Genomic DNA, 22192 nt, shown 5'->3' with positions numbered 1-22192 from the left:
ACCCTATTAACCACCAGGAGCAGTGACCAGCGACAACAGTGAAGGACAGGGGTCTGCCAGAGGTGGCCAAGCTGCTCTTCTTGTTGCCCAGAGAAGCTGTGGCTGCCCCGTCCCTGGAAGTGTTCCAGGCCAGTTTGGACAGGGCATGGAGCAACCTGGGATGGTGGAAAGTGCCCCTGAGTGTCTTCAGCCTGACACCAGAAATGTTCACCAGGGTTTTTTTTTTTTCAACAAATCAAGGAGTTCAATATTGTCAGTGGTGTTTTCTGTCTTAGAGCCACCTTCAATTAACATCAGTGATTAATCACTCTCACCACTGGTGCATCCCAAGGGACATCCCTGCTCTTTAATTATTCCCATGTTTATCTCAAGGATAAACAGAGCCCTCACTCTGAAAAATGGCATGAAAGCTATAAGGGAAAATGCTGGGAATTGTGGGAATATCTTCTGATCCTGTGCAGCCTCCAGTCTCCACCTCAAATCTTACATTGTTATCAAGAAAAATCACATTTCACTCCATGCAGTGCATAAGGAGTGACAAATGGATGGCAGTGGTCACAGTCAGAGCCGTGTGTGCCCTCTGCCTTCTCCTCAGAGGGACAAAGAGGTGCTCGGGGTGCTGAGGGGAGCAGGAGAAAACACACCTGGGCTTTTCATTGTGTTTTCCCCTGTGAACAAAACCAGACTGGGAAAGGAGAAAATTGGAAACCTCAGTCCCCTACAAGGACAACTGCTTTGTCTTCAGATCCCCCAGGTGACATGCACTGAGAAGGAGCTGGGTGACAGATATGGGATCATCCCCTTGAATCACAGAATCATGGAATATTTGGGGTTGGAAGGGACTCTAAGGCTCATCCCATGGGCAGGGACACGTTCCATCAGGAGGACGAGTAAAGGTTGGATTTCTCCAGCAGCAGTTGCCAGTGGCCAGGGATTGCTGCTTTTCCCACCTCCCTTCTCTGAGGTGGAGCCACACAAACGTGCTGGGAGCCCTCCCCACGTTTCACCTCCACCAGCTCTTGCTGCCAAATTTGCACAAACATCATCATCTTCAACTCTCCCAGCTCCCTGCTCCAGCTGGGATTGGGCAGACAGGGAAACACGTGGAGACACAAAGCCCTTAATCTCTGCAGAACTAAGCCAAAATTACTTTGATGTATTGGCTTTTAAATTGCTGCCTTCAGTGCTCACGGGAGCTTTTCTTCTTATCTCCTCAGCAAAACGTGCAAGCAGCTCCTGACCACCTCTTTTCTCTGCTTGAGTACTCATATCCTCCTATTTTTTTTCCTCCCTGAATCCTCTTACAGATGTTTTCCCAGGTCTCTAAGCATTTCCATATCCTGTTTATTTGCTGCTAAAGGTGTCGTGCTGCAAAAAAAAAAATCTGTCTCTGGAAAGAAGGGAGGAGCAATAAGAAATGAGCTGTAAATTGGGATTAGTGAACTTTGCCAGCTACAGACTGAAACATAAACGTTGAGGTCCTTCAGCCTGGAAGTGCTTCACTTTGATGTTCTAAACCGAAAAGAGAAGCTGTGGCTGCTCCTGGATCCCTGGAAGTGTCCCAGGCCAGGTTGGACAGGGCTTGGAACGAGCTGGGATAGTGAAAGGTGTCCCTGCCCATGGCATAGGGTGGAATTAGGTGATCTTTAAGGTCCCTTCCAACCCAAACCATTCTGGGATTCTACAAATACAGAATACTATAACATAATGAACATTTACACCAATGCTGGAAAGTCAAAAAAATTAACTGTCCCATTGAACAGCTGCAGGTTGATTTTGAGTGACTCCAAAATATTCCTGTCAAATCCATAATCAGAATGCTCCCTGAAAACACAAATACCCTCAGAAAAGAACACAGCATCAAGATGTTTTCATCAGACCTAATTGCAGCCTGGAAATGTTAAACAGACGTGTCCTTTCTCACCCTAATTATTGAATAGTGGAAGAAGTAAGAGAGATTAATTCACTTTACTGAGTTTTATGATATTTTAAGTAAGGATGGAAAGGTTTTTCCTGTTTATTTCTTTGCTGGTCTGAACTTGCAGAAGTGATGCTCCACATAGGAAAGCAAGCTTCTTTCATGCTCTCAATTTACAAGCAGAGAAATTGAGGCACCAAGCACAAACTTATCCCCAAATCCATTGAATAAATAAAGAGCAGGATGAATCAAAGCCCAGAGCAGCAGTGCCCTGCCTTCATTTAGCACAGACCATGATCAATTTGCAAATGCTTCTGATGGAAAAGACCTACTGGGTCATTTTGCAGGCCCCTGTAAGCCCAGGCTTTTTCCCTGCCATGTGCTGGAGACAAAAGTGCTTTATACAACCCCTACATTAAAATAATTTAAGCAGGAGGACTTCTCTCATTTCCTCTGGGGGAAACAATTCCGCAGCTGAAGAGATTGCAACATTAGGAAATATTTCCTGATGTCCATGGCTTCCAGAATCTGTTGATATATTATTAATAGAAAGGAAAATAAATATAGGTATTAATGCCAGTAGATACTGTCTGCTACTAATAGCTGTTAAAGCAATATATTCCCCTTGTTTTTAGCTCTTATTAGTCTTTTTGCAAAGGGTTACAAGACCCTTATGCATCCATTAGCCAGTCAGCCATGTGAAATTAATGTGGAGCAATTTTCATAAGCATTACTCAGAACTAATAATAATTAAGCATTATTTTCTGCTCAGATAACACAGAAAATAAAGCCTGACTTTTATGCCAAGATGGGTTTGCATTAGCTTAAGGTAAATGAATTAATTCTCATTTACAAAGCTTCTCTGCAAGCTAGCCAGAAAATATCAAGGTAATTAAAACCAATTTGTGAGGTTCTGTCCCATTGCACATTCACTGGGTTTTATCATTGCTGCAAATTGCAGGTGCTTTTATGCAAAGGTGGGACATGAAGGGGACTTTGCTGCCTCTCTCCTTCCCCATCGCTTCCAAGAAAAGCTGAAACCTCCTTGTGAACGGCAGAACATATTTGGAATGCTGGAGATCAATAAAGGACCATGTGTAGGATGGAAGGATGTGAAGGACCAGCTCAGGCTGGGATGTGGAGCTCTCAGCAATTCAGAAAAATAAAAACCTCTAATAGTGTGTGTGTGGGGGGGGAAATCTTTCTTCTTTTGCTTTACCATTGAGTTGCAAGGGATTAATTTTGATTATTTGTAAAACTGAGGGTATTTTTTAGGCAGCATTTTCTGGATAGCCCCCAAATACTTCTCTCTTCACAAAATCCTAAAATGCTTTGGGCTGGAATGACCCTTAAATCCCATCCCAAGCACTGCCTTGTGCAGGGACACCTTCCACTGTCCCAGGTTGCTCCAAGCCCCGTCCAACCTGGCCTTGGACACTTCCAGGGATCCAGGGGCAGCCACAGCTTCCCTGGGCAACCTCTTTCAGTGCCTCAGTGGTGCTATCCGAGAAGTTTGACAGCACCTGAGCAGGGGCTGAGCTCTCTGTGGGTGCTCTTAGTAAAAAAAAAAAAAAAAATTAGACTAAAATAAATTAGTCCAGCTGATCTGTAAGATTCAAAAGCCCAGAGCTATCCTACAGCAACTAACAATAATGAGTGAGTGAATCTCCTCCTCTGGGTTGCAACTTTCCAAGGGGATCAGCACCTTCACATGCCACATCATCACTTGGCACCTGAGCTTAGCAAACAACTGAGTCCAGTGTGACCCAGCAGTGTGGAATATCTCTGTTTTCCAGAGGATTATGGCCCTTCTTGCCCAAATTCTGCCTCCTTAATTTCATTTCTCCACCCTCTGCCTTGCTGCCTGTGTCAGTGGCATCTCCCATTGGTCCCTGTATCCATGTCAGTGACATTGAGCAGGTTGGCCTCAGAAAAAATAGTGAAGTGGCAGTTCTGACTTTTATTTTCAAAAATCTTCTTTCAGGGTAATTTTATTGCTATTGAAAAGATGAATAAAAGGAGACAATACCCCAGAGACACCACCTGTGTTCCAGCCCTGGAACGAGCAACCCTGAGACGTGCTCCGCTGTCCACACCCTCAATGAAGAAAGGTTTTCCTCTAATGGCTGTTTCCTTCTCAATCCAGTCCTGGTAGCTGTAAACAGGTGTTAAAATCCTGTGGTTTGGCTTTCCTCCACTGATGATGCCGACCTGGAACCACTTCATGGTGTTCCAGTAGCTGCAGACCAGAGGTCCCCCGCTGTCCACCTGTGGCAGAGGCAGGAATGTTACGGCTGGATCCAACCTCAGGTCCCTCAGAGCAGCTGCTTCACACAGACTGAGTGGGGAAATCAATCTCTGTCTCAGCTTTGCGAGGATTTGGGGAGGAAAAAAAAAAAAGGGAATTTGGATTCAAAATTTCACAGCTCAGCCCTGAGGTCCTGCAGAATAAATAGATAGAGGAGGCAAGAGGAGGAGATCAGTCCCAAGCTCTGGCTCAGTGCACTGAGTCCCTGTCATTGCCATGCTCCTGTGGCCTCAGGAGGATACCTGAGACCTGTCAGCAAGAGGCACCATCCCAGAGAGAAAAGGGACATTTGCTGTGACTGCTCTCTCAGTGCTTGTCTCCTCTGCAAAGCTGCTGCGTGGAGGTGCTGGGTATCTGCCACTGTGAATGTCTGGGGGCTGGCAGCCAGAAACTGGGAGGCAGATGAACAATAATCCTGACAAATCCTTCTTGAAGCCACAGTCACTTCCCTGAAAACTTCCCTGCTGCTGCAGGGACAACCACCACTCACCCAGTGTGGGCTAGGCTTCAAAAGCAGGTTGCAGCCACCTCAAAAAGAGGAATATTCTCCTGTTGGCTGCTGTAGCTGCAGCACCAAGAGCACATCCAGCTCTGGAACCTCTGGACACAAACCCAGGGAGAAGAGAAAGCAGCACAAAATTTACACAAGGCAGGTGCAACATTTTTCTGAGGAAAGGCTGTGTGAGAGCTGGGAATGTTCACCTGGAGAAGAGAAGGATCCAGGGAGAGCTCAGAGCCCCTTCCATGTCCTAAAGAGCCTCCAGGAGAGCTGGAGAGGGACTTGGGACAAGGGATGGAGGGTCAGGACACAGGGAATGGCTGCACACTGCCAGAGGCTTAGATGGAATATTGGGAAGAAATTCTTGGCTGTGAGGGTGGAGAGGCCCTGGCTCAGGGTGCCCAGAGAAGCTGTGGCTGCCCCTGGATCCTGGAAATGTCCAAGGCCAGGCTGGACAGGAAGGTATGAGAGGATTTTTAAGATCCTTCCAAGCCAAACTAGTCCAGGACATCTTCACTTTTGTGCAGTCTCTGTTATAAATAAATTTCCCTCCAGCTTTTTTCCACCTTTTTGAATCTTTTTTCCACCTTTTCTAACCAGCACTTGTGGTAAACAAATTCAATACAAATCCATTTCCCAAGACAGGGAACTTTACTGGGAAATGTTGTCCTTCCCCGTTTGCACACTACTTTGGGAAGCATCTTTGTCATTAATGGATGAAACCCCTTCTGCCAGCAGCTACCCTGAGCTAACACACATTAATTAACGAGCAAGAAAGGGGCTGAAGTTCCCTGTGCAGCTCATCAGCACTCGCTGAAGTTTATGGCTGAATTCCCACTCCAGTAGCTGGAGGGTTCTGGTCATTAATATTCTTATCTTTTTTATTTCATTTTTTTTCAGTTCAGTATTCATAAAGGAGGTAAAAATTAAGATAAATGAAGAAATACTTGTAGAATCACAGAATATCCTGAGTTGGAAGGGACTAAGGAAGACCAGAGATTTAGGCTGGAAAAGACCTTTCAGATTGTTGAGTCCAAACATAAAATCAACACTGCTTGCTGTTATTATAGCCACGTCCTTGCATCTCAAACAGTGCTGCTGGACCCTCTTCAGACTCAGCATCTAGGAGAGGTTTCCCGACCCTATTCCAGCCAAGAATTCCCATGAAAACCACAGAGGTGATCCTGGAGCCGCGCCTTGCGGGCGTCCTCGGCGGCGGCGTCCTGGGATGAATGAGCATCCACGCACGATTCCATTCCCGGGGATTTCACTGCGGATCCCCTCGGGGCAGGAAGGGGCGAAGGCATTATCCTGGCATTATCCTGGCATTATCCTGGCATTATCCTGGAATTATCCTGGCGGCGAGAGGGAGGCGCTGGGAGCCTCCCACGGCGGGGATAACGAGCGGAGTCTGGAGAGCGGGAGCCCGGGATGCTCCGCTCCAGGTTCTCCCAGCAGAAAAAAAAAAAAAAAAGAAAAAAAAAAAAAAAGGCAAAAAAGGAGATTTGCAGCACTGGCCGAGCCCCTACCAGCAGCTCTTCCATGTCCCTGTTCACCCTTCCTGTTCCACTTCCCTCCTTTACTGAAATTCCCACTCCTTTCTCGGATGGAAAGGATGGCAATCACACGCAGGGAGGCTCTCAGGAGCAGTGCCCTGGCACAGATCATTTCCAGCCTCCAATTTAGAGGCTGTTCACACTTGTAAAGGATCTTCCTTCCCGGGGCGCCGGGGCACCAGTGAATTCCTGATGCCCTGTGACCGTCCCCGGGGGAATTGTCGCATCGCGGTCAGGGCTGGGATGCGACTCGCAGAGCCAGAGATCCCCCTTTAAACCCTGCTCCAAGCAGCTTCCCTCTCAAATCACATCTGCTCTTCCCCTCTTTTCCTCTTTTCCACGTCCATTTGGTTTCCAGCCCCTCTGGTGGGGAAGTGGGGATGTTTGGGGGATCGGTGATTTAAAACTTGGGCAAAGAGGGAGTTGAGGGATGCTCTGAGCAGCCCAGGTGGCAGCTGCAAATCCATTTCCCTAATCCACAAGCCCTGGGACTCAAATCCTGATCTCTTTCCATGCGGGTTGAGCTGTTCTTCTTCCTGGGTACTACTTCTCACATGCCATTTCTCCTAACTTCAGCTCTTTTACATGAGGATTTTATCACAAAATGGGTCAAATCATCCTCTCCGTGTGATAGCCTCACATAATTACAGCAGCAGCCCAGATGAATCAGGAGCCTGGTTTTTATAGGATTAAAAATGAGAAAATAAACTCAGTCCTTGGACACTTCTGAATATCCCTGTATCCACCTTAAGCCTTCAGGAACACCGGCCCAAGGTTTTCCATCCTTGTGTAGGAGAGGGTATGGGAGGAGCAAGTTTTTGAGTGCTGGGACAATTATCTCAGCTCTGTGATGCTTCCAGTAACGCTAATTTAATGAACGCTCAGGTTAATGACTCTGAGGATAGAAGAATTATTAAATACTGCTTTTTCAGGCTCCTGTATCCTGGTGCTGAAACAATCCTGGTCAGCAACACACACCAGATACCTGCTCCTGCTTTTCCCTCTCAGTGCCAAGTTTCTGGATTGGAAAAGCCAAACTAATAATAGCAGCTTTGCTTCTGTTTCATGTTTCTTGTCATCTCGAAGATGAGTGAAAAGCAAACGCAACAAATCAGATCTGGTGCTGAATTCCTGCCTTAAACATGTTAATCCTCCCATTAGGAGAGGTGAAAGCAATGATACATTCACTGTTAAATAGCTGTGGGTTGTATAAAATCTGTCACTGCCTAACAAGGTGCTTTGCTCACTGAAGCTGACCAAAAATTTCATCTTTTTTGCTGCGGCCAAAACTTTTTTTTTTTTTTTGTGAGCATCGGGAGCCTTTCTGCTGCCTTTAGTGGGCTTTGGATCAAAAGTGTAATCTCTCTTTTACATTTGTATTCGTGTCTGCAGCACAGTCATTGATCAGAACAAACATGTTCAGCCACATAAATCTTCCGAGGTGGGAGAAGCTCTGGGGGTGGGAGAACAACTCATCTGATCCTCATTAGGTGGATGCACAATCCCTGCAAGTCATTGCTGGTTTCATTTTCATGTTGGTGAGCTCTGTGCAAATTGGAGACAATCAGCACAGGAATAACAACACTGGGAACAATAACAGTGCCCATCAGGGCTGCCCTGGCTGCTGGAGACAGAGGCTTTACAAACATCATTTGCCCTGTTGTTTCCAGCTGTCTTTAAAGTGGGAGGAAGGAGGCTGTGGCCACGTCAATGTGCAGGTATCAGAAAGGCACCAGGTAATGCAGGACAGCTGGACTCCTTCACACAAACCCTTTGAGAACCTCCAGCTCCTCTGTTCCTCCATCCCCTGGCTGGAAAATGGGAGAAGATGACCCAAATTCACCCACTGTGATGTCAGCAGGGCCATTAGTGACTGCAGTGGCACAGAGAGTGCAGCTGCCTCTGGCCAAAGCCCTGTGGCCCAGACTCCTGTCTCTGGCTGTCATCTGCAGCAAGTGCTCAGGGGAGGAGGAGGAGGAGGAACAGGACAAGTATTCTCAGAGTTGTCTTTACATCCCAGTGGTTAATGGCCTCAGAGAGATCTCCATCCAGGAAATTGCCTAATTGCTTTTTGAATCCATTTATCCCTTAGGATAAATACCCACAACATCCTGGTCAGCGACTCCCATAGTTTAATTATCTGATGGAAGAAAAAACACTTCCTTCTCTTTGTTTTAGTTCTGCTGCCTGATAAGGCCACCTGACACCCCTCTTTGACGTGCTTGGAGCAGCAGTGATATGAGGACAGCTCTTGACTCCTCTCCATGCTGCCCATGAGGCTGGAAATGTGTCACATCCCCATCAGGCATCTCCCCCGCAAGCCTCAGAGTCTGTTCCCTGTGCTGCCAGCAGCTCTTCCACATCCCTGTTCATCCTTCCTCTTCCACTTCCCTCCTTTACTGAAATTCCCACTCCTTTCTCAGGTGGAAAAGATGGCAAACACATGCAGGGAGGCTCCCAGGAGCAGTGCCCTGGCACAACACATTTGCTTTGCCACTTATTCCTGTCCTAATAATTCCTAATGCTCTCATTGTCCTTTTGACCTCCCCAGAGCCTCAAGCTGATGTTTTTGAAGGACTACCCATAGTTCTTCTGACATGGTAATAGCTAAATTAAAGTCTATTATGGCCAGTGTACAGCTTGAATTGCTTCTCCATATATCCATTACTTTTTCTTCATCAATAACAAGCTGCAGCTGCTGTTTTAACCCCTGGTCACTCAGAATAATGAGACCTGCTGCACCTCTGCACAGCCACCTTTCACTTTGACCACTTTGAGGAACACTGTGGCATTGGCCAACTCGGTCATCTTGGCATTGGCTCTCCTGGAACATCAAAATTCCTTGCAGGGATGCCAGTGAAACTATCCCTGTAAGTTTTTTCTCTGTTCAAATCCCTTCTACTTCATGACAGCCCAGTTTCTCCACGAACCCATGGTGAGGAATCTCCTTGCAAGAGTTTAGGGAATCTCAGAACATGTTAGATGGTTGAACCACCCTCTTCCACAGGGTTGGCAATTCCTTTAAAGAATTTGGATGTGCCTGTGAGTCACAGCTTCCCCTCAAAGCTGTTATTGAATAAGAAGTGGCTCCTCTAGTCATCACAGCCATTTCCCACTCCCAGGGCAAGCTGGGATTTTGTGTTCAGCTGGATCCAGAGGTGTTCTACTCCCCACCAGGCACAAAAAGCCATGCTGGACTCCCAAACAGCTTCAGTCTGAGGGAGTAAAATCTATGACCCAGAGGAAGAAAGCAGAAGAGACACCCATCATCATCCTCATCATCATCCCAGGGTCTTGCATTGGGAATTAATTTTTCACAGATTAAAGAATGAAGCCATCAGACCCTGCTCCCTTGTCTGCCCACACCATAAAATAATAAAGTGATGAAAGTCCTAAAAACTCATGGAAAAGTGTTTTGATTGTTGTGAACTGCACATCAAAGGACCCTTCAGAAGAAAACTGAAGGGACTGCAAATGCAGAAACACTTCTCCACTACTTTCTTCTGGGGCTTCCCAGGACATCTTCCTGCTTAAAGCAATCTGCCCCTTGGGGAAAAGAAACACCTCTTGGTGGTAGCAACAGTTCAGTGATGGGAAATCCATGACAAGGGTGGGGAATGGATCATTCTCTTCAACAAGAAAAGAGGAAACAGCCTCAAATTGCACCACAGGAGGTTTACATTGAATATTAGGAAAAATGCCTTCAGCGAAAGGGTTGTCCAGCCCTGGCACATCTGCCCAGGGCAGTGATGGAGTCACCAACCCTGGAAATGTTCAGAAAAAAGGTGCATGTGGCACCTGGGGACATGGTGGCCTTGGCAGTTCTGGGGGAATGGTTGGACTCAATGATCTCAGAGGTCTTTTCCAACCTCAGTGATTCTGTGATTCGATTATTAAGGTAAGATACAATAATAAAGTACTTTTGTGCTTTTGTTTGCAGTAACTTTGTAATAACTTTGAGTTTGTAATAACTTTTAACTGAAATGTGGATAGTTTTGACTCCTGGCCATAGGGAACATTTAGCTGATGGTCAGAAGGACCGCAGAGCTCCTGTGGGTGCTCTCCATCCCTACAGACTGCAGCCAGACCATAATTTAACCACCTCCATTCAGGCGTTTTGAGCAGCTTCAAGGACTGACCAGATTATCCTGGTTTGTGCTCTTCTCCTTGAATGCATGACAATTACCTATAAAAATACAGTTTTCATTTGCGGACTTCTTTCCTTCAAAAAAATTCTATTTCACGAGTCTTTCTTGGCAGTTTTGGAGCTATGTTTGGACCAGCAAAAGGATGTAAGACATTGTGAAATGATGCCAGAGCTTTTCCAAGTGTCAGGCTTCCACTGCAGTCACTCGGGCATAGGTTGAGGTGGGAGCAGTGGGATACCAGGGGATATCCTGGGATATCTAACAGGCAATTAAATGTAATCAACTGTTCTGCCATGGAGCCAAGTGCACCACCATGAGCTAAACCCCTTCAGCTGGATTTCAATTTATAGGGAGCAACAAAGACACACACAGGGCTTGATGTCATTTTAACATAGATGCTTAAATCAATCTCAGTGACTCCCATCTCCAGGGTATGGTTTTTGATGCCTCTTGATGGAAAGATGGTTCTGAAGATGCTGAAGGTTATAAAATAGATGCTGAAGGTTATAAAATAAACATTTGTGAAATGGATGGAAAACCCCATCCAGGCTTGCACAAAAACGGCTGATATTGCTCCAGCTCTGTGGGGTGAGAGCCTTGAGCATCCCAGAGGCTGTAAAGGGCATTTTCAGAGATGGGACAAGGAGGAATGGCTTTAACATGAAAGAAAGCAAGGTTAGATGGGATATTAGGAAGGAATTGTTCCTTGTAAGGGTGGGGAGGCCCTGGCACAGGGTGCCCAGAGAAGCTGTGGCTGCTGCTGGATCCCTGGAAGTGTCCAAGGCCAGGCTGGACGGGGCTTGGAGCACCCTGAGATGGTGGAAGGTTGGACCAGATGAGCTTTAAGGCCCTTTAAACCCCAACCACAGTGTGATTTATGGCCAAAATCCCCCCTGCTGCAGCCCAGGACTCACCTGAGCTGGAACCACCCCACTGCTCCTGGGGGTCACACGAGGATTCCTTCCCCTGGAATCAGAGCAGGGCCTGGCCCCCCTTCATGTGCTGCTGAACTGTAGGTGACCCGTGACTCCAGCTGAACACACTTTGTCCTAATCACCACATCAGAGCTCTCCCCACAGCCCCTCTGAACTATAATTGGGCCATTTACTGAATTTTGCCTGGGCAGGGAAGGCATGGAAGGAGGCATTTGCTTTGCAAGCCCCTTATACTCTAATTATTGTTCAAGTTACCATTGCATCAGAGCCTAACAAAAGATGCTTAAGAAGGCAAGGAATGAGACATCAATTGTGGTTCATGGGGTCATGGAAGAAATGTAGCACACAGAAAAATAATACATAGGCCATCTCCAGTGTCTGTTCTTTAGCACTTGTACACCCTGAACATCCATTAATGTTAATGTTTATGACTAAATAGAACTATAAGTCAATTACGGCTCCTGGTAGTGTTAATTCCCAGCAAATCCATATATTTGTCTGCAGAACCACCAGGGAATTGGGATAGAATAGATTTTTCTTTTTAAGGCAATGGATTATTTTTTTAAATACAAATACTTGGGAGCTCTGCTATTCAATCTCCTTGAGTTATTAGAGGAACATGGTCAGTTATCCACAAATTAGGCTGGTCTGGTATGAGGGCAGCTGGTGAAATGTCTGAGCCTTTTTTTTCTTGGCTTTTCTATTCATGGGGTGGCCTCAAGCTGCACCAAGGGGAGGTTCAGGTTGGACCTGAATCAGGAAGAATTTCTTCCACTATCCCAGGTTGCTCCAAGCCCTCTCCACTTTGGCCTTGGACACTTCCAGGGATCCAGGGGCAGCCACAGCTTCACCCATGCCAGGGCCTCACCAGCCTCACAGGAAGAATTCCTTTCTAATATCCCACCTAAATATCTTCTGGTTTAAAACCACTCTCCTTTGTCCTGTCACTATCTCCCCATGTGAAAAGTTGTTCCCTCCAGCACAGGTCACAGATTTGGATCCAGATGTAGATCCAGATGTAGATCATGTGGATTTACAACCTCGAGTCCAGCAACATTCCTGCCTTAGCCTGGCTCTGGATATGAAAACATAGATCCTGAGCCTCAGCAAATCCCAGGAAAGGTTAATATCAGGATTTTATCTCCTCTGCATTCAGACTTCATTGGCTTACAGCTACTGGAGCAAACTCAGCATCTCCAGGGTTTATTCCCTGATCAGGAATCTCTGCTTTGCCCGAGCTTCTAATCCTTCCTGGCCTCTCCACAGGGACTCATGGGTGGCTCCTGATCCAAGCAAGAGCTGGAGCCTGGAATTTCCTCAGGAGATAGCTGGATGGAACAGACCAATGCCATGCCCAGGGCTGCTCTGTCTCCAGGACAGAGATGAGGATGTGAAGGATTTGGGCATTTTGAAATCTGGCCTCACTCTCCCCTGACACAAACCCTACAACCCTTACAGGCAATTGCACTGTCCACAGTGCAGATGGATTGTCCGGTTTTGTCCCTCATTCCACGGGGGACATTGAGGGGCTGGAGCATGTCCAGGGAAGGGAATGGAGCTGGGGAAGGGGCTGGAGCACCAGGAGGAGCTGAGGGAGCTGGGAAGGGGGCTCAGCCTGGAGAAAAGGAGGCTCAGGGGGGACCTTGTGGCTCTGACAACTCCTGACAGGAGGGGACAGCCAGGGGCACGGTCAGGCTCTGCTCCCAGGGAACAGGGACAGGAGGAGAGGGGATGGCCTCAAACTGTGCCAGGGGAGGTTTAAATTGGATATTAGGAAAAAAAATCTTCCCTGCAAGGGTGGTCAGGCATTGGAAGGAGCTGCCCAGGAAGGTTTGGAGTTCCCATCCCTGGAGGTGCCCAAGGAAGGTCTGGATGTGGCACTCAGTGCTCTGGGCTGGTGAGAAGGTGGGGATTGGTCACCAGATGGACTCAGTGTTCTTGGAGGGCTTTTCCAACTTAAATAATTCTGGGATTCTGCCCAGTTGCCTCTGCTGCAGAGGAAGCATCAGGTTCGACCCTGTCCTGTCCCAGGCCATGACCAGGACAAGCCACCAGGTTGCTGACATAGCCTGGTGAGGCCAAAATGTGTCCTCCATGGCTCTAATCAGCATTTCTCAGAAATCCAGGACACCATCCAGCAGCAAAACGCTTCCCCTCCAGCAAATCAGCAAAATCTGGTGGCAAGTCCTGTCACTCGTTTCATCCCTGAAAAGTACAACTTCTATCCTCAGCTCTGGTTTTGTCCTGTTTCCTTTATTCCAGTTTACAAAGCATTCCTGCCTGGCCAAGATCCCACTAAAATCAGAAAGACGCTGAATTCTGAGTTTTATCACCCATGCCATGGACCTGTGCTTCCACTGCTTGGAAATCTCACATTCCTACTTCATTCCTCAGACAACTCTGATATTATTGTGGATCTAAATAGCTTCTGAGTCCAGGAGATTAATTTTGCTGGGAACAAGTGCTCCTGCTACTTCACCAGCATCATTCACCCACAGAACTTCAGGCTAAGCTGGGCTGGGCAGTGCATCCTTTAATCATGTTAATGTTATCCTGCAGCAGGTTTCTTTTTAAGATTTTTTGATTTAACTTAATGGAGGTGAAAGTCACTCCTTGGATGGTTTCAGAGACAGATGCTCTCTGGCTAATCACAAAATCATTCTGCAAATTTTCCCTCAGCATCCCATGGTCCTGGTGCTCCCTGCCTTTGCCTAAAGGTCAGAGGGAGATCCTCCCTCTGGGTGCTGGTTTAGTTCCTCCAATGAGTAATTCCTACAGAATGGAGCTGTCCATCCATGTGTGTCCCCATCCAGACCCCTCCAAACCCCTGGACACATATAAAATACAGCTGGATGGGTCTTGGAGCAGCCTGGGATAGTGGAAGATGTCCCTGTCCATGGCAGGGGGTTGGAACTGGGTGAGATTTTAGGCCCTGTCCTACTCAAACCCCTCTGTGATTCCTAGAAAAAACATTTCCAGGTGGAGGAGGGAAATCTCAGTCTGGAATCAGAGGTTGTAGGAGAGCCCAGTCCTTGTCAGTCACTCAGGAGAGGGGTTGGAAGCTGGATGCTATGAAAGACAAGGTGAATTTTGGCTTCCCAGATCTCATTTGACACCAGGACGGTGATCCTGGGGGTGGAATGTGTTGTGAGGGCGCAAGTTGTGAGTTTTGCCTCATTTGTGTGTTTGTGTCAGCTCCCTGATATCAAATACTGCTCAGACTGTAACTTAGCTTGAAAAGTCCCTCATTCTCTGCCACCAACACACTGCCACAAGATGTGACTCATTCTGGCACCCACAGACCAACCAAGCACATTTGGGTCAGAGCCAAGACCTCACCTGGGAAATGTTTCTAATATTTAAATTAAACACCCCCAGATTAAACTTCCCTCCTAATTCTTTTGCCTTGAGGCTCCTGGAGAACCATTCCTGTCTCCTTTCAGGGTGTAGCCTGGCCATGAAGCAAACCAGGAATGCTGGTTCCTTTACCTGGCAGCCTCTTCCTCCTCCTCCTCCTTCTCCTCCTTCTCCTTCTCTTTGCTCTGTCTCAGCACACATCATGCCCCCCACGAGGTGTGGGATCTGCTTCAGGCATTTCTCCCTGCTGATCAGCTTCATCCTTGTTTTCTGCAGCACACGGGATGCTGCAGCAAATGAAAAGAGAAGGATCAACAAAGCTGCAGAGCAGCTGGAGACCTCCCTTGGGAAGAATCTCAGCTGGATTTCTAAAGCATCTCAGAGCAATGGTGTCTCTGTGCAGAACAGTAGGGTTTGGGGTCATGGGGGCATACAGGGGATGCCCAAGTGTTGGCAGTGATGAGTTTGTGCTCCTGAGTTTATCACAGAATCCCAGAATGGTTTGGGTGGAAAGGGACCTTAAAGATCATCCAGTGATGTCCCTGCCATGGCAGGGACACCTTCCACCATCCCAGGTTGCTCCAAGCCCCATCCAGCCTGGCCTTGGACACTGCCAGGGATGCCAGACTACTGGGAAACCCTCAAAGGGTCGGGTGGTCTCGTGATGACCTGAGATGAGCTGCCCTGCACCCCTGGGGTTTCTCACTCATGGTTTTTTGCGAACTCAGTCTGAGGGGATTTCCATGGGCTCCTGTGCAAGCCCCTGCAGATCAAAGTCCACCGAGCTTTCCCCAGAATTCTAATCTTAGAATTATAAAATCATGGAATAATTTACATTGGAAACAACCTTTGAGATCATTCAGTCCAACCATTCCCCCAGCACTGCCAAGGCCACCTCTGACCCATGTCCCCAAGGGTCACATCCACACGGGTTTTAAATTCCTCCAGGGGTGGGGACTCCACCACTGCCCTGGGCAGCTGTTCCAATGCCCAAAAACTCTTCCAAGGAAGAGTTTTCTTCCTAATATCCAATCTAAACGGTGTTCTCCCCAGGGAGGGCTGCAAGGACACGCCTCACCCAGGGGACCAGCTGTGTCTTCACAGAGTGGCTCTCGAGATGGCAGCACACAAAGGAAATATCTGCTTTATTCTTCCCTTGGAATGGGAATACAGAAATCACAGCTGCCACCTGCAAGTGACAAAAAGACTGAAAATGTGCCGGGCTACTTGGAAACCCCAATTATTTCACCCACGTTTCTCTCTAAAGTGAACCTGAGTCTAAAGGATAAAACTGAGACCTTCAGATTGTTTGAAACTCACTCCTTGTTTCATATTTCACTGTGCTAAATCCTCTTAGAACCTTCAGGAAACTGTGACTCAATGACAAGATCTAAAAGATGGAAAGTTGTCACGTCCCTTTTCCAGCTAAGATGGAAGTGCCCAAAGATGAAAATGCTTTGAGTGTAGGAATCTCCAAGAAGGTAAAGCTCTCCTGTTCTGCAGAGAAGCTGGGGGAGTTCATCTGGAGAAGAGAAAGCTCTGAGAAGACTTTAGAGCCTCCTCCAGAGCCTGAAGGTGCTCCAGGAGAGCTACAGAGGGTGCTGGGAGCAGGGATGGAGGGACAGGACACAGGGAATGGCTTCCCACTGCCAGAGGGCAGGGATAGGTGGGATATTGGGAAGGAATTGTTCCCTATGAGGGCGGTGAGGCCCTGGAACAGGGTGCCCAGAGAAGCTGTGGCTGCCCCTGGATCCCTGGAAATGTCCAAGGCCAGACTGAACCACGCTTGGATGAGCCTGGGATAGTGGGAGGTGTCCCTGCCCATGGCCAGGGGTGGGATGGGATGAACCCAAACCATTCCCTGATCCTGCACCTTTTGGCTTTGCCCATCTCACACCCTCACACTCCCCTCTCACCACACTCAGCTGCTGCTGGATTTCTTCTGAAGCCTCTACCAGAGGGTGAGGGGTGCCCAGGCTGAGCACACTGACACCAATTTTTGGAAGTAGAATCCGTGTCAGCTGAGCTCATGCAGCAGCACGAGGCCGATCCCCAGAGCTGCTCCATGGATTTTGCAGAGGAGCTCGAGGGAAATCCTGCAGAGGGATTCTGCAGCAGCCCCTCTGTTCTAGGAGCACGTTACCTTGGTGAAGTGGGAGAGCTTCACAACTATGAGAGTGTCGTGTGTTAATGTTGAGGGAGGAAAATGAAGCCTAAAAGAAGGTAAATGCAGAGTTTCATGCAAAAAAACCCCAGCAATTGGAGCAGGATAGCAAGGATTCAATGGGAAATTCACTTACTGCATCCTGGGAAGGACCACTCAAGCTCCAAGGCACCCCCCTGCCCTCCCAATCCTGATTAATTCTTTCCAATAATGAAACAGCTCATTGGGTAATTAGTGACATTTGTTCAGGACAGACATTTTGGGTCACAATCAGTGCTGGAACTGCTTTCATTAGGGCTTAAATGAGATCAATTAGCAGCAGCAATCTGCAGTCCTAAATGAGTTGGAGGAAGAAGTGGCCAGAAGCAATGAGTCAATCCAGCTCATGAAGGCATTAAGCCAAAGATAGACCCAGACCTTCATTTCCTTTAATCCAGACCATTTTAGACCCAACTTAACTGGGTGATTCACAGAGTATCCCAAGCTGAAGTTAACCACAAGGGTCCCACAAGGTGACAAGTGTTCAAGACCTGGCTGGACGGGGCTCTGAGCAGCCTGGGATGGTGGAAGTTTCCCTTGCCCTTGGCAGGGGGTTGGAATAAGATGAGCTTTAAAGGTCCCTTCCAGCCTTAATAATTCTATGATTCTGTGCTTAATTTACCCACCAGGGTGGAGCTTGTCTTCATCTGGGTGCCAAAAAGAGGTCCAGAGTTCGGATGTGGTGTGGAAATAGGGCCCAGGTTTTGCTCTGGGGGTCTGCTGGGGACTGGTTCTTGCCCTGAACAGGGAACTGGTGGATGTGCAGAGGCTGGGAGGGTCTGGATGTATTAACCAGGGAGGTGGGAAGTGGAACTTTGTCTGGGAAACCCCTCAAGGGAGAGGACAGCCACTTTAAATGGATAAAAGTGATCCATCTTCCATCAGCAAATGCTTTTCTCCCAGCACCTCACCTGCACTTGTGCTCTCCCAGCCAGCAGCCCAGCAGTGCTTCCATGTGCCTGTGTCATACACAAAGGGCAGGCAGATGGGAATTTTCTTGGTGCTGAACTCGATGGGGCTGCTCAGCAGGATCAGGGCAATGTCATTTTGCAGGCTGGTTCTGTTGAACTCCTCGTGCAGGATCAGGCTGTCCGGGTTGTGCTCCTCCAGTGGGATGCTGAGGTTAACTGCCCCTGCTGCCACTGTCAGATCTGGTGGCCTTAAAAACAAACCAGGGCAAGGTAAACATGAAGGATTTGGGTAATAAAGATTGGTGCCTCCTCCCCAGAGCAGGGCATGATGGTGGCTTAGGCAGTTCAGCTATAAATATCCAAGGAATTTACCCTCACTCCTAGAAAAGGATGATTTCCAGGTCAGAGGGGTGCAGAGGTAAATGCAGCCAGGTTATAAATAACCCAGTCACTACCAAGCAGAAGGAATGGTCTGGATCTTTTGGTTCTCTGTGCCCTGGGCTGGCTGCTCAGACCCTGCTGTCCCCAGCCAGCTGCTCCAGGCTGTGCTGCCACAGGACATTTGTCACCGAGCAGTCTCGGCTGTTGGACCTGCCACATGTTGGAGGGGACTCACAGAGGGCTGGACTCTGCCCCTGGACACTGAATTGAGTTGATTTATCCAGAACTTGGTGTTTTAAACTCAGAGTCCATGAGGGGAAGGTGTTTTCTGTATGAAAGCAAAGGTAATTTGGGGGATATAATGAGCTAGAATGGAATGCATCACCTTTTACAAGGTGTGGATGCACAAGAAATGCTTGGGGCCATCAGAATAGCATTAGAGGCATTTATCCAAGGCTGCTTAGGCCATCCCTCAAAAGATTCCCCTTCTGCCCCTTCTGGTTATGCAGATTATGCACATTTCTGCATTTAAAAATGGGCCTGTCTCCCCCAGAGGAGACAACCCCTGTTTTCAGGGCTCAGTCACACAAACGTGGCCAGTGACCCCGAGGAGATGCACATCCTGCACCCAGGGGAGGAATGTCACCCCCCTCTGTGCCTGGGCTGCCCTCCCACCCCTGGAGCACTCACAGCTCATCTGCAAAGCAGTGGGCTGCAGTTAAAATCCACAGTGCACTGATGATGGTGCCTCCACAGATGTGCTTCCCATGGCTCTGGATGCTCACGAGCCACGGGAATTCCCCAGGCTTGATGTCTATCCCTGTGCCAATCCTCTTGCCAGTCTTCTGGAAAGACTCGTAGGATGGTCGGAGGCCACACCCTGGGTACAAAAAGGGACATTTTGGACACATTCGGCAATGTCACAGTCTGTGCTGGACAGCAGCAGGACATCCCTGAGCACAGAAATAGAAATATTCATGGAATCAGAGAAACACAGAATCGCAGAATGGTCAGGGTTGGAAAGGATTTTAAAATAATTTTTCCAACTCCATCTTCTACTTCTGCTCCAAGCCCTGCCCAGCCTGGCCTTGGACACTCCAGGGATCCAGGGGCAGACACAGCTTCTCTGGGAAACCTGTGCCAGGGCCTCCCCACCCTCATAGCCAGGAATTCCTTCCTGATATCCCATCTATCCCTGCCCTATGGCAGTGTGCAGCCATTCCCTGTGTCCTGTCCCTCCATCCCTTGTCCCAAGTCCCTCTCCAGCTCTCCTGGAGCCCCTTCAGGCACTGGAAGGGGCTCTGAGCTCTCCCTGGATCCTTCTCTTCTCCAGGTGAGCACCCCCAGCTCTCCCAGCCTGACTCCAGAGCAGAGGGGCTCCAGCCCTGGGAGCAGTTCCTTGGCCTCCTCTGGACTCTTTCCAGGAGCTCCACAACCCCTCATGGGATCCCCAGAGCTGGACACAGAGCTCCAGGTGGGAGCTTACTCTCAGCAGAGTAAAGGGTGAGAATGCCCTCCCTGGATCTGTTATTTGATCCCTCCCAAGGTGACATCCCTGTCACCTCCCCAAACCTAAACTCTGACAAGCACTGCCCAGGAATTTGGGGTGGGAGAGACCATGTCCCATCGGCAGACAGGATAAAATCCTTGTTTAGGGAGTGGAAGGTGCATCAGGCTGCAGCACAGGCTGCACCTTTATTCCCTCAGGAGAAGGAATGAGCTGAGATCTGTTTCACTTACCCACATGTGAATATTCTGCAGCTCTTCTGTGCTGAGAATGCTGAGAAACAAACCCTGCCTGGACACTGCTGGTCAGGGAAGCTAAACAGGAGAGGGTAAAGAGCAGCATCTCAATCCACCCTGGTGCAACACTCCCACAGCTCTCAGAGCAGCGATGTCTCTGCAGATGCTTCAGGACATCGCCTGCATTCCATGTCAACACGAGCCAGGTGACATCACAGCAGCCGCTCCTTCCCGTCGGTGCAGCGCTCGGATGTTCCTTCCCAAGGCAAAAGGGCCACTGAAGGAAAGCTCAGGGGTTTCCAAAAGGTTTGTGGTTTCCTCCAGCTCTAGCAGGGACAGGGCAAAGTGAAATTCCTGTCTGTAGCCCGGGCTAACCTCACAGGACATGGAAATAGAGGATTTCATGAGCTGGGTGCTGTAGCCCTTGCTGGATCTTGAACCATCTTTGAGGACCTCAGGAGCTGGTCCTGTATCAGCTTTCAACTTCATCTCCAAAGCCAATCATCATTTTAATTTCCTCATTTCCTGATAATTTTCTCTCCAGTTAGACCATTCCTGGGGTATTGACTTGAATGTGCTTAAACAGGAGAGCTGCTCCATCCTTGGAAATGTTCCAGGCCAGGTTGGAGAGGGCTTGGAGCAAACCAGAATAGTGAAAGGTGTCCCTGCCTGTGGCAGGGAGTGGGATGAGATCATCTTTAAGGTCCCTTCCACCCCAAATCACTCTGGGATTCTGTGAGAAAGCAGCAGCTCTGTCAAAGGAAAATTTTCAAAGTGTGTCCAATCAAACCTCTCAAATCAAAATCAAATCAAAGATGTCTGTAAATAATCCTGTGGTATCACAATATTTTGGTGTGAGCCAATTGTAATATCAGTGGAGCCATTATGCTGATTTTTAGACCAAGACATCATTTCCATCAGGACAGGACTTAAAAAAAACCTCAGCCAGGCTCAGATTTGAGGATATCTATAATAAGAGTTTTTCCCAAAGATTTTCCATCTTGTTTCAAAACAATAACTACAGCACAGAGTGGGAGGGGAGGGAGAGGAAAGGAAGGGAACCAGGAGACATTTTATGAGCCCCCAGATGATTCAGCACCTGAAGTGCTTTGCCTTGGAGCACACCAGGAATTATCCCACTGGAATCTGGATTTCACAGAGGCTGACAGTGCATAGGATGAGGGTAAGACTTTACTCCCCTCTCTTCTTTGCTTCTCTGTCACTTCATGCCAAGGCAATGAGACACAAGTGCTGGTTTACTTGGCTGTGAGCACTGACAAAACTCCATGGCAGGACAGGTTAGGGACAGGTTCAGTTACCACAGAAATGAAAATTCCGAGTGTGCTGGGGGCACATTTTGGGGCACCTCCAGAAAGAGCCTAATGGGGCAGTCCTGCCTGAGGCAGCTCCTGCAAGCCAGACCCAGGTGTAATCTGCCAAGAGGACAGATTTCCTCTGCATTTTGAGACTGGGATGAGCTCAGCATCAGCTGAGGAGCATGAGGGAAGATGGGGAGCTGATTTTTCTGACACACACTTACTTCCCATGTTTGGAAACAGCAGGCAGGGCTGCAGCACTGGATTTACAATCCCAGACTCTGACTTTGTGGGGCACGTTTTCGGTCTCTCCAAGCTTGGAGCACGATCTGCTCTGCTGTGTAGGCACAGGAGATGTTCAGGGAGCTGGTTTGGGCCTTTTTGAGCTTTAAAGCTGAGCTGGTGAGCAGGAAACATCAAACCAAGCTATGGAAAGCAGTGCCGTGGAGAAGGAGGTGCTGTGGATTTGTGTCTCTGAGTTCCACCATCAGTCCCCCCCGGCTCACTCCTTGAGCTCTGGAGCCACAGGATCCCATTTCCATATGGGATAAACCATGCATCCCTGCATCTTTAGTCTGCAGCTTTGAGTCTGAGCTCTGAGAACCCCCTGAATAAATCCAAAATTTAATTTTCCCCCTTTCTGGCTGGCCTGCTATTTTGGCTGCACACTCACTGGAGACAGCCCCAAGTTACGTTTGCCACGTGTCTGCTCTTGGTGGGAGCTCCTCAAGTTATTAAAGTACAAATAATTAATCACAGGGATAATTCTACTCCTCTGTACTGTCATGACTGATGATACAGATTTAAACGCCCTGGTGTTTAATTAGAAAACTGCAGAATTTTATAATATTTGATAATTTTTTTTTTTAGATCTACCCAGATATCTACTTGGAACACATCACAGAGAACATTGTTCT

General features: G+C 48.2%; 1 protein-coding gene across 1 annotated transcript; it reads right to left on the bottom strand.

The window, feature by feature from the left end:
- Positions 1-3127: 3127 nt before the first annotated feature.
- On the bottom strand, positions 3128-22045 carry LOC110475985 (serine protease 55). Its single transcript, XM_085574372.1, has 5 exons — positions 19957-22045; positions 18907-19096; positions 17836-18083; positions 14854-15008; positions 3128-4186 (listed from the first exon to the last, which is right to left on the bottom strand). The coding sequence occupies exons 1-5, from the start codon at positions 20063-20065 to the stop codon at positions 3899-3901; spliced, it is 990 nt and encodes a 329-aa protein (XP_085430498.1). The 5' UTR covers positions 20066-22045; the 3' UTR covers positions 3128-3898.
- Between the last annotated feature and the right edge of the window lie 147 nt (positions 22046-22192).

This window comes from Lonchura striata, chromosome 3 (assembly GCF_050655825.1).
Source record: "Lonchura striata isolate lonStrDom1 chromosome 3, ASM5065582v1, whole genome shotgun sequence".
In the NCBI taxonomy this organism is placed as follows: Eukaryota; Metazoa; Chordata; class Aves; order Passeriformes; family Estrildidae; genus Lonchura; species Lonchura striata.
The sequence above is the reverse complement of the archived record's forward strand: the minus strand, read 5'-3'. Positions and strand labels throughout refer to the sequence as shown.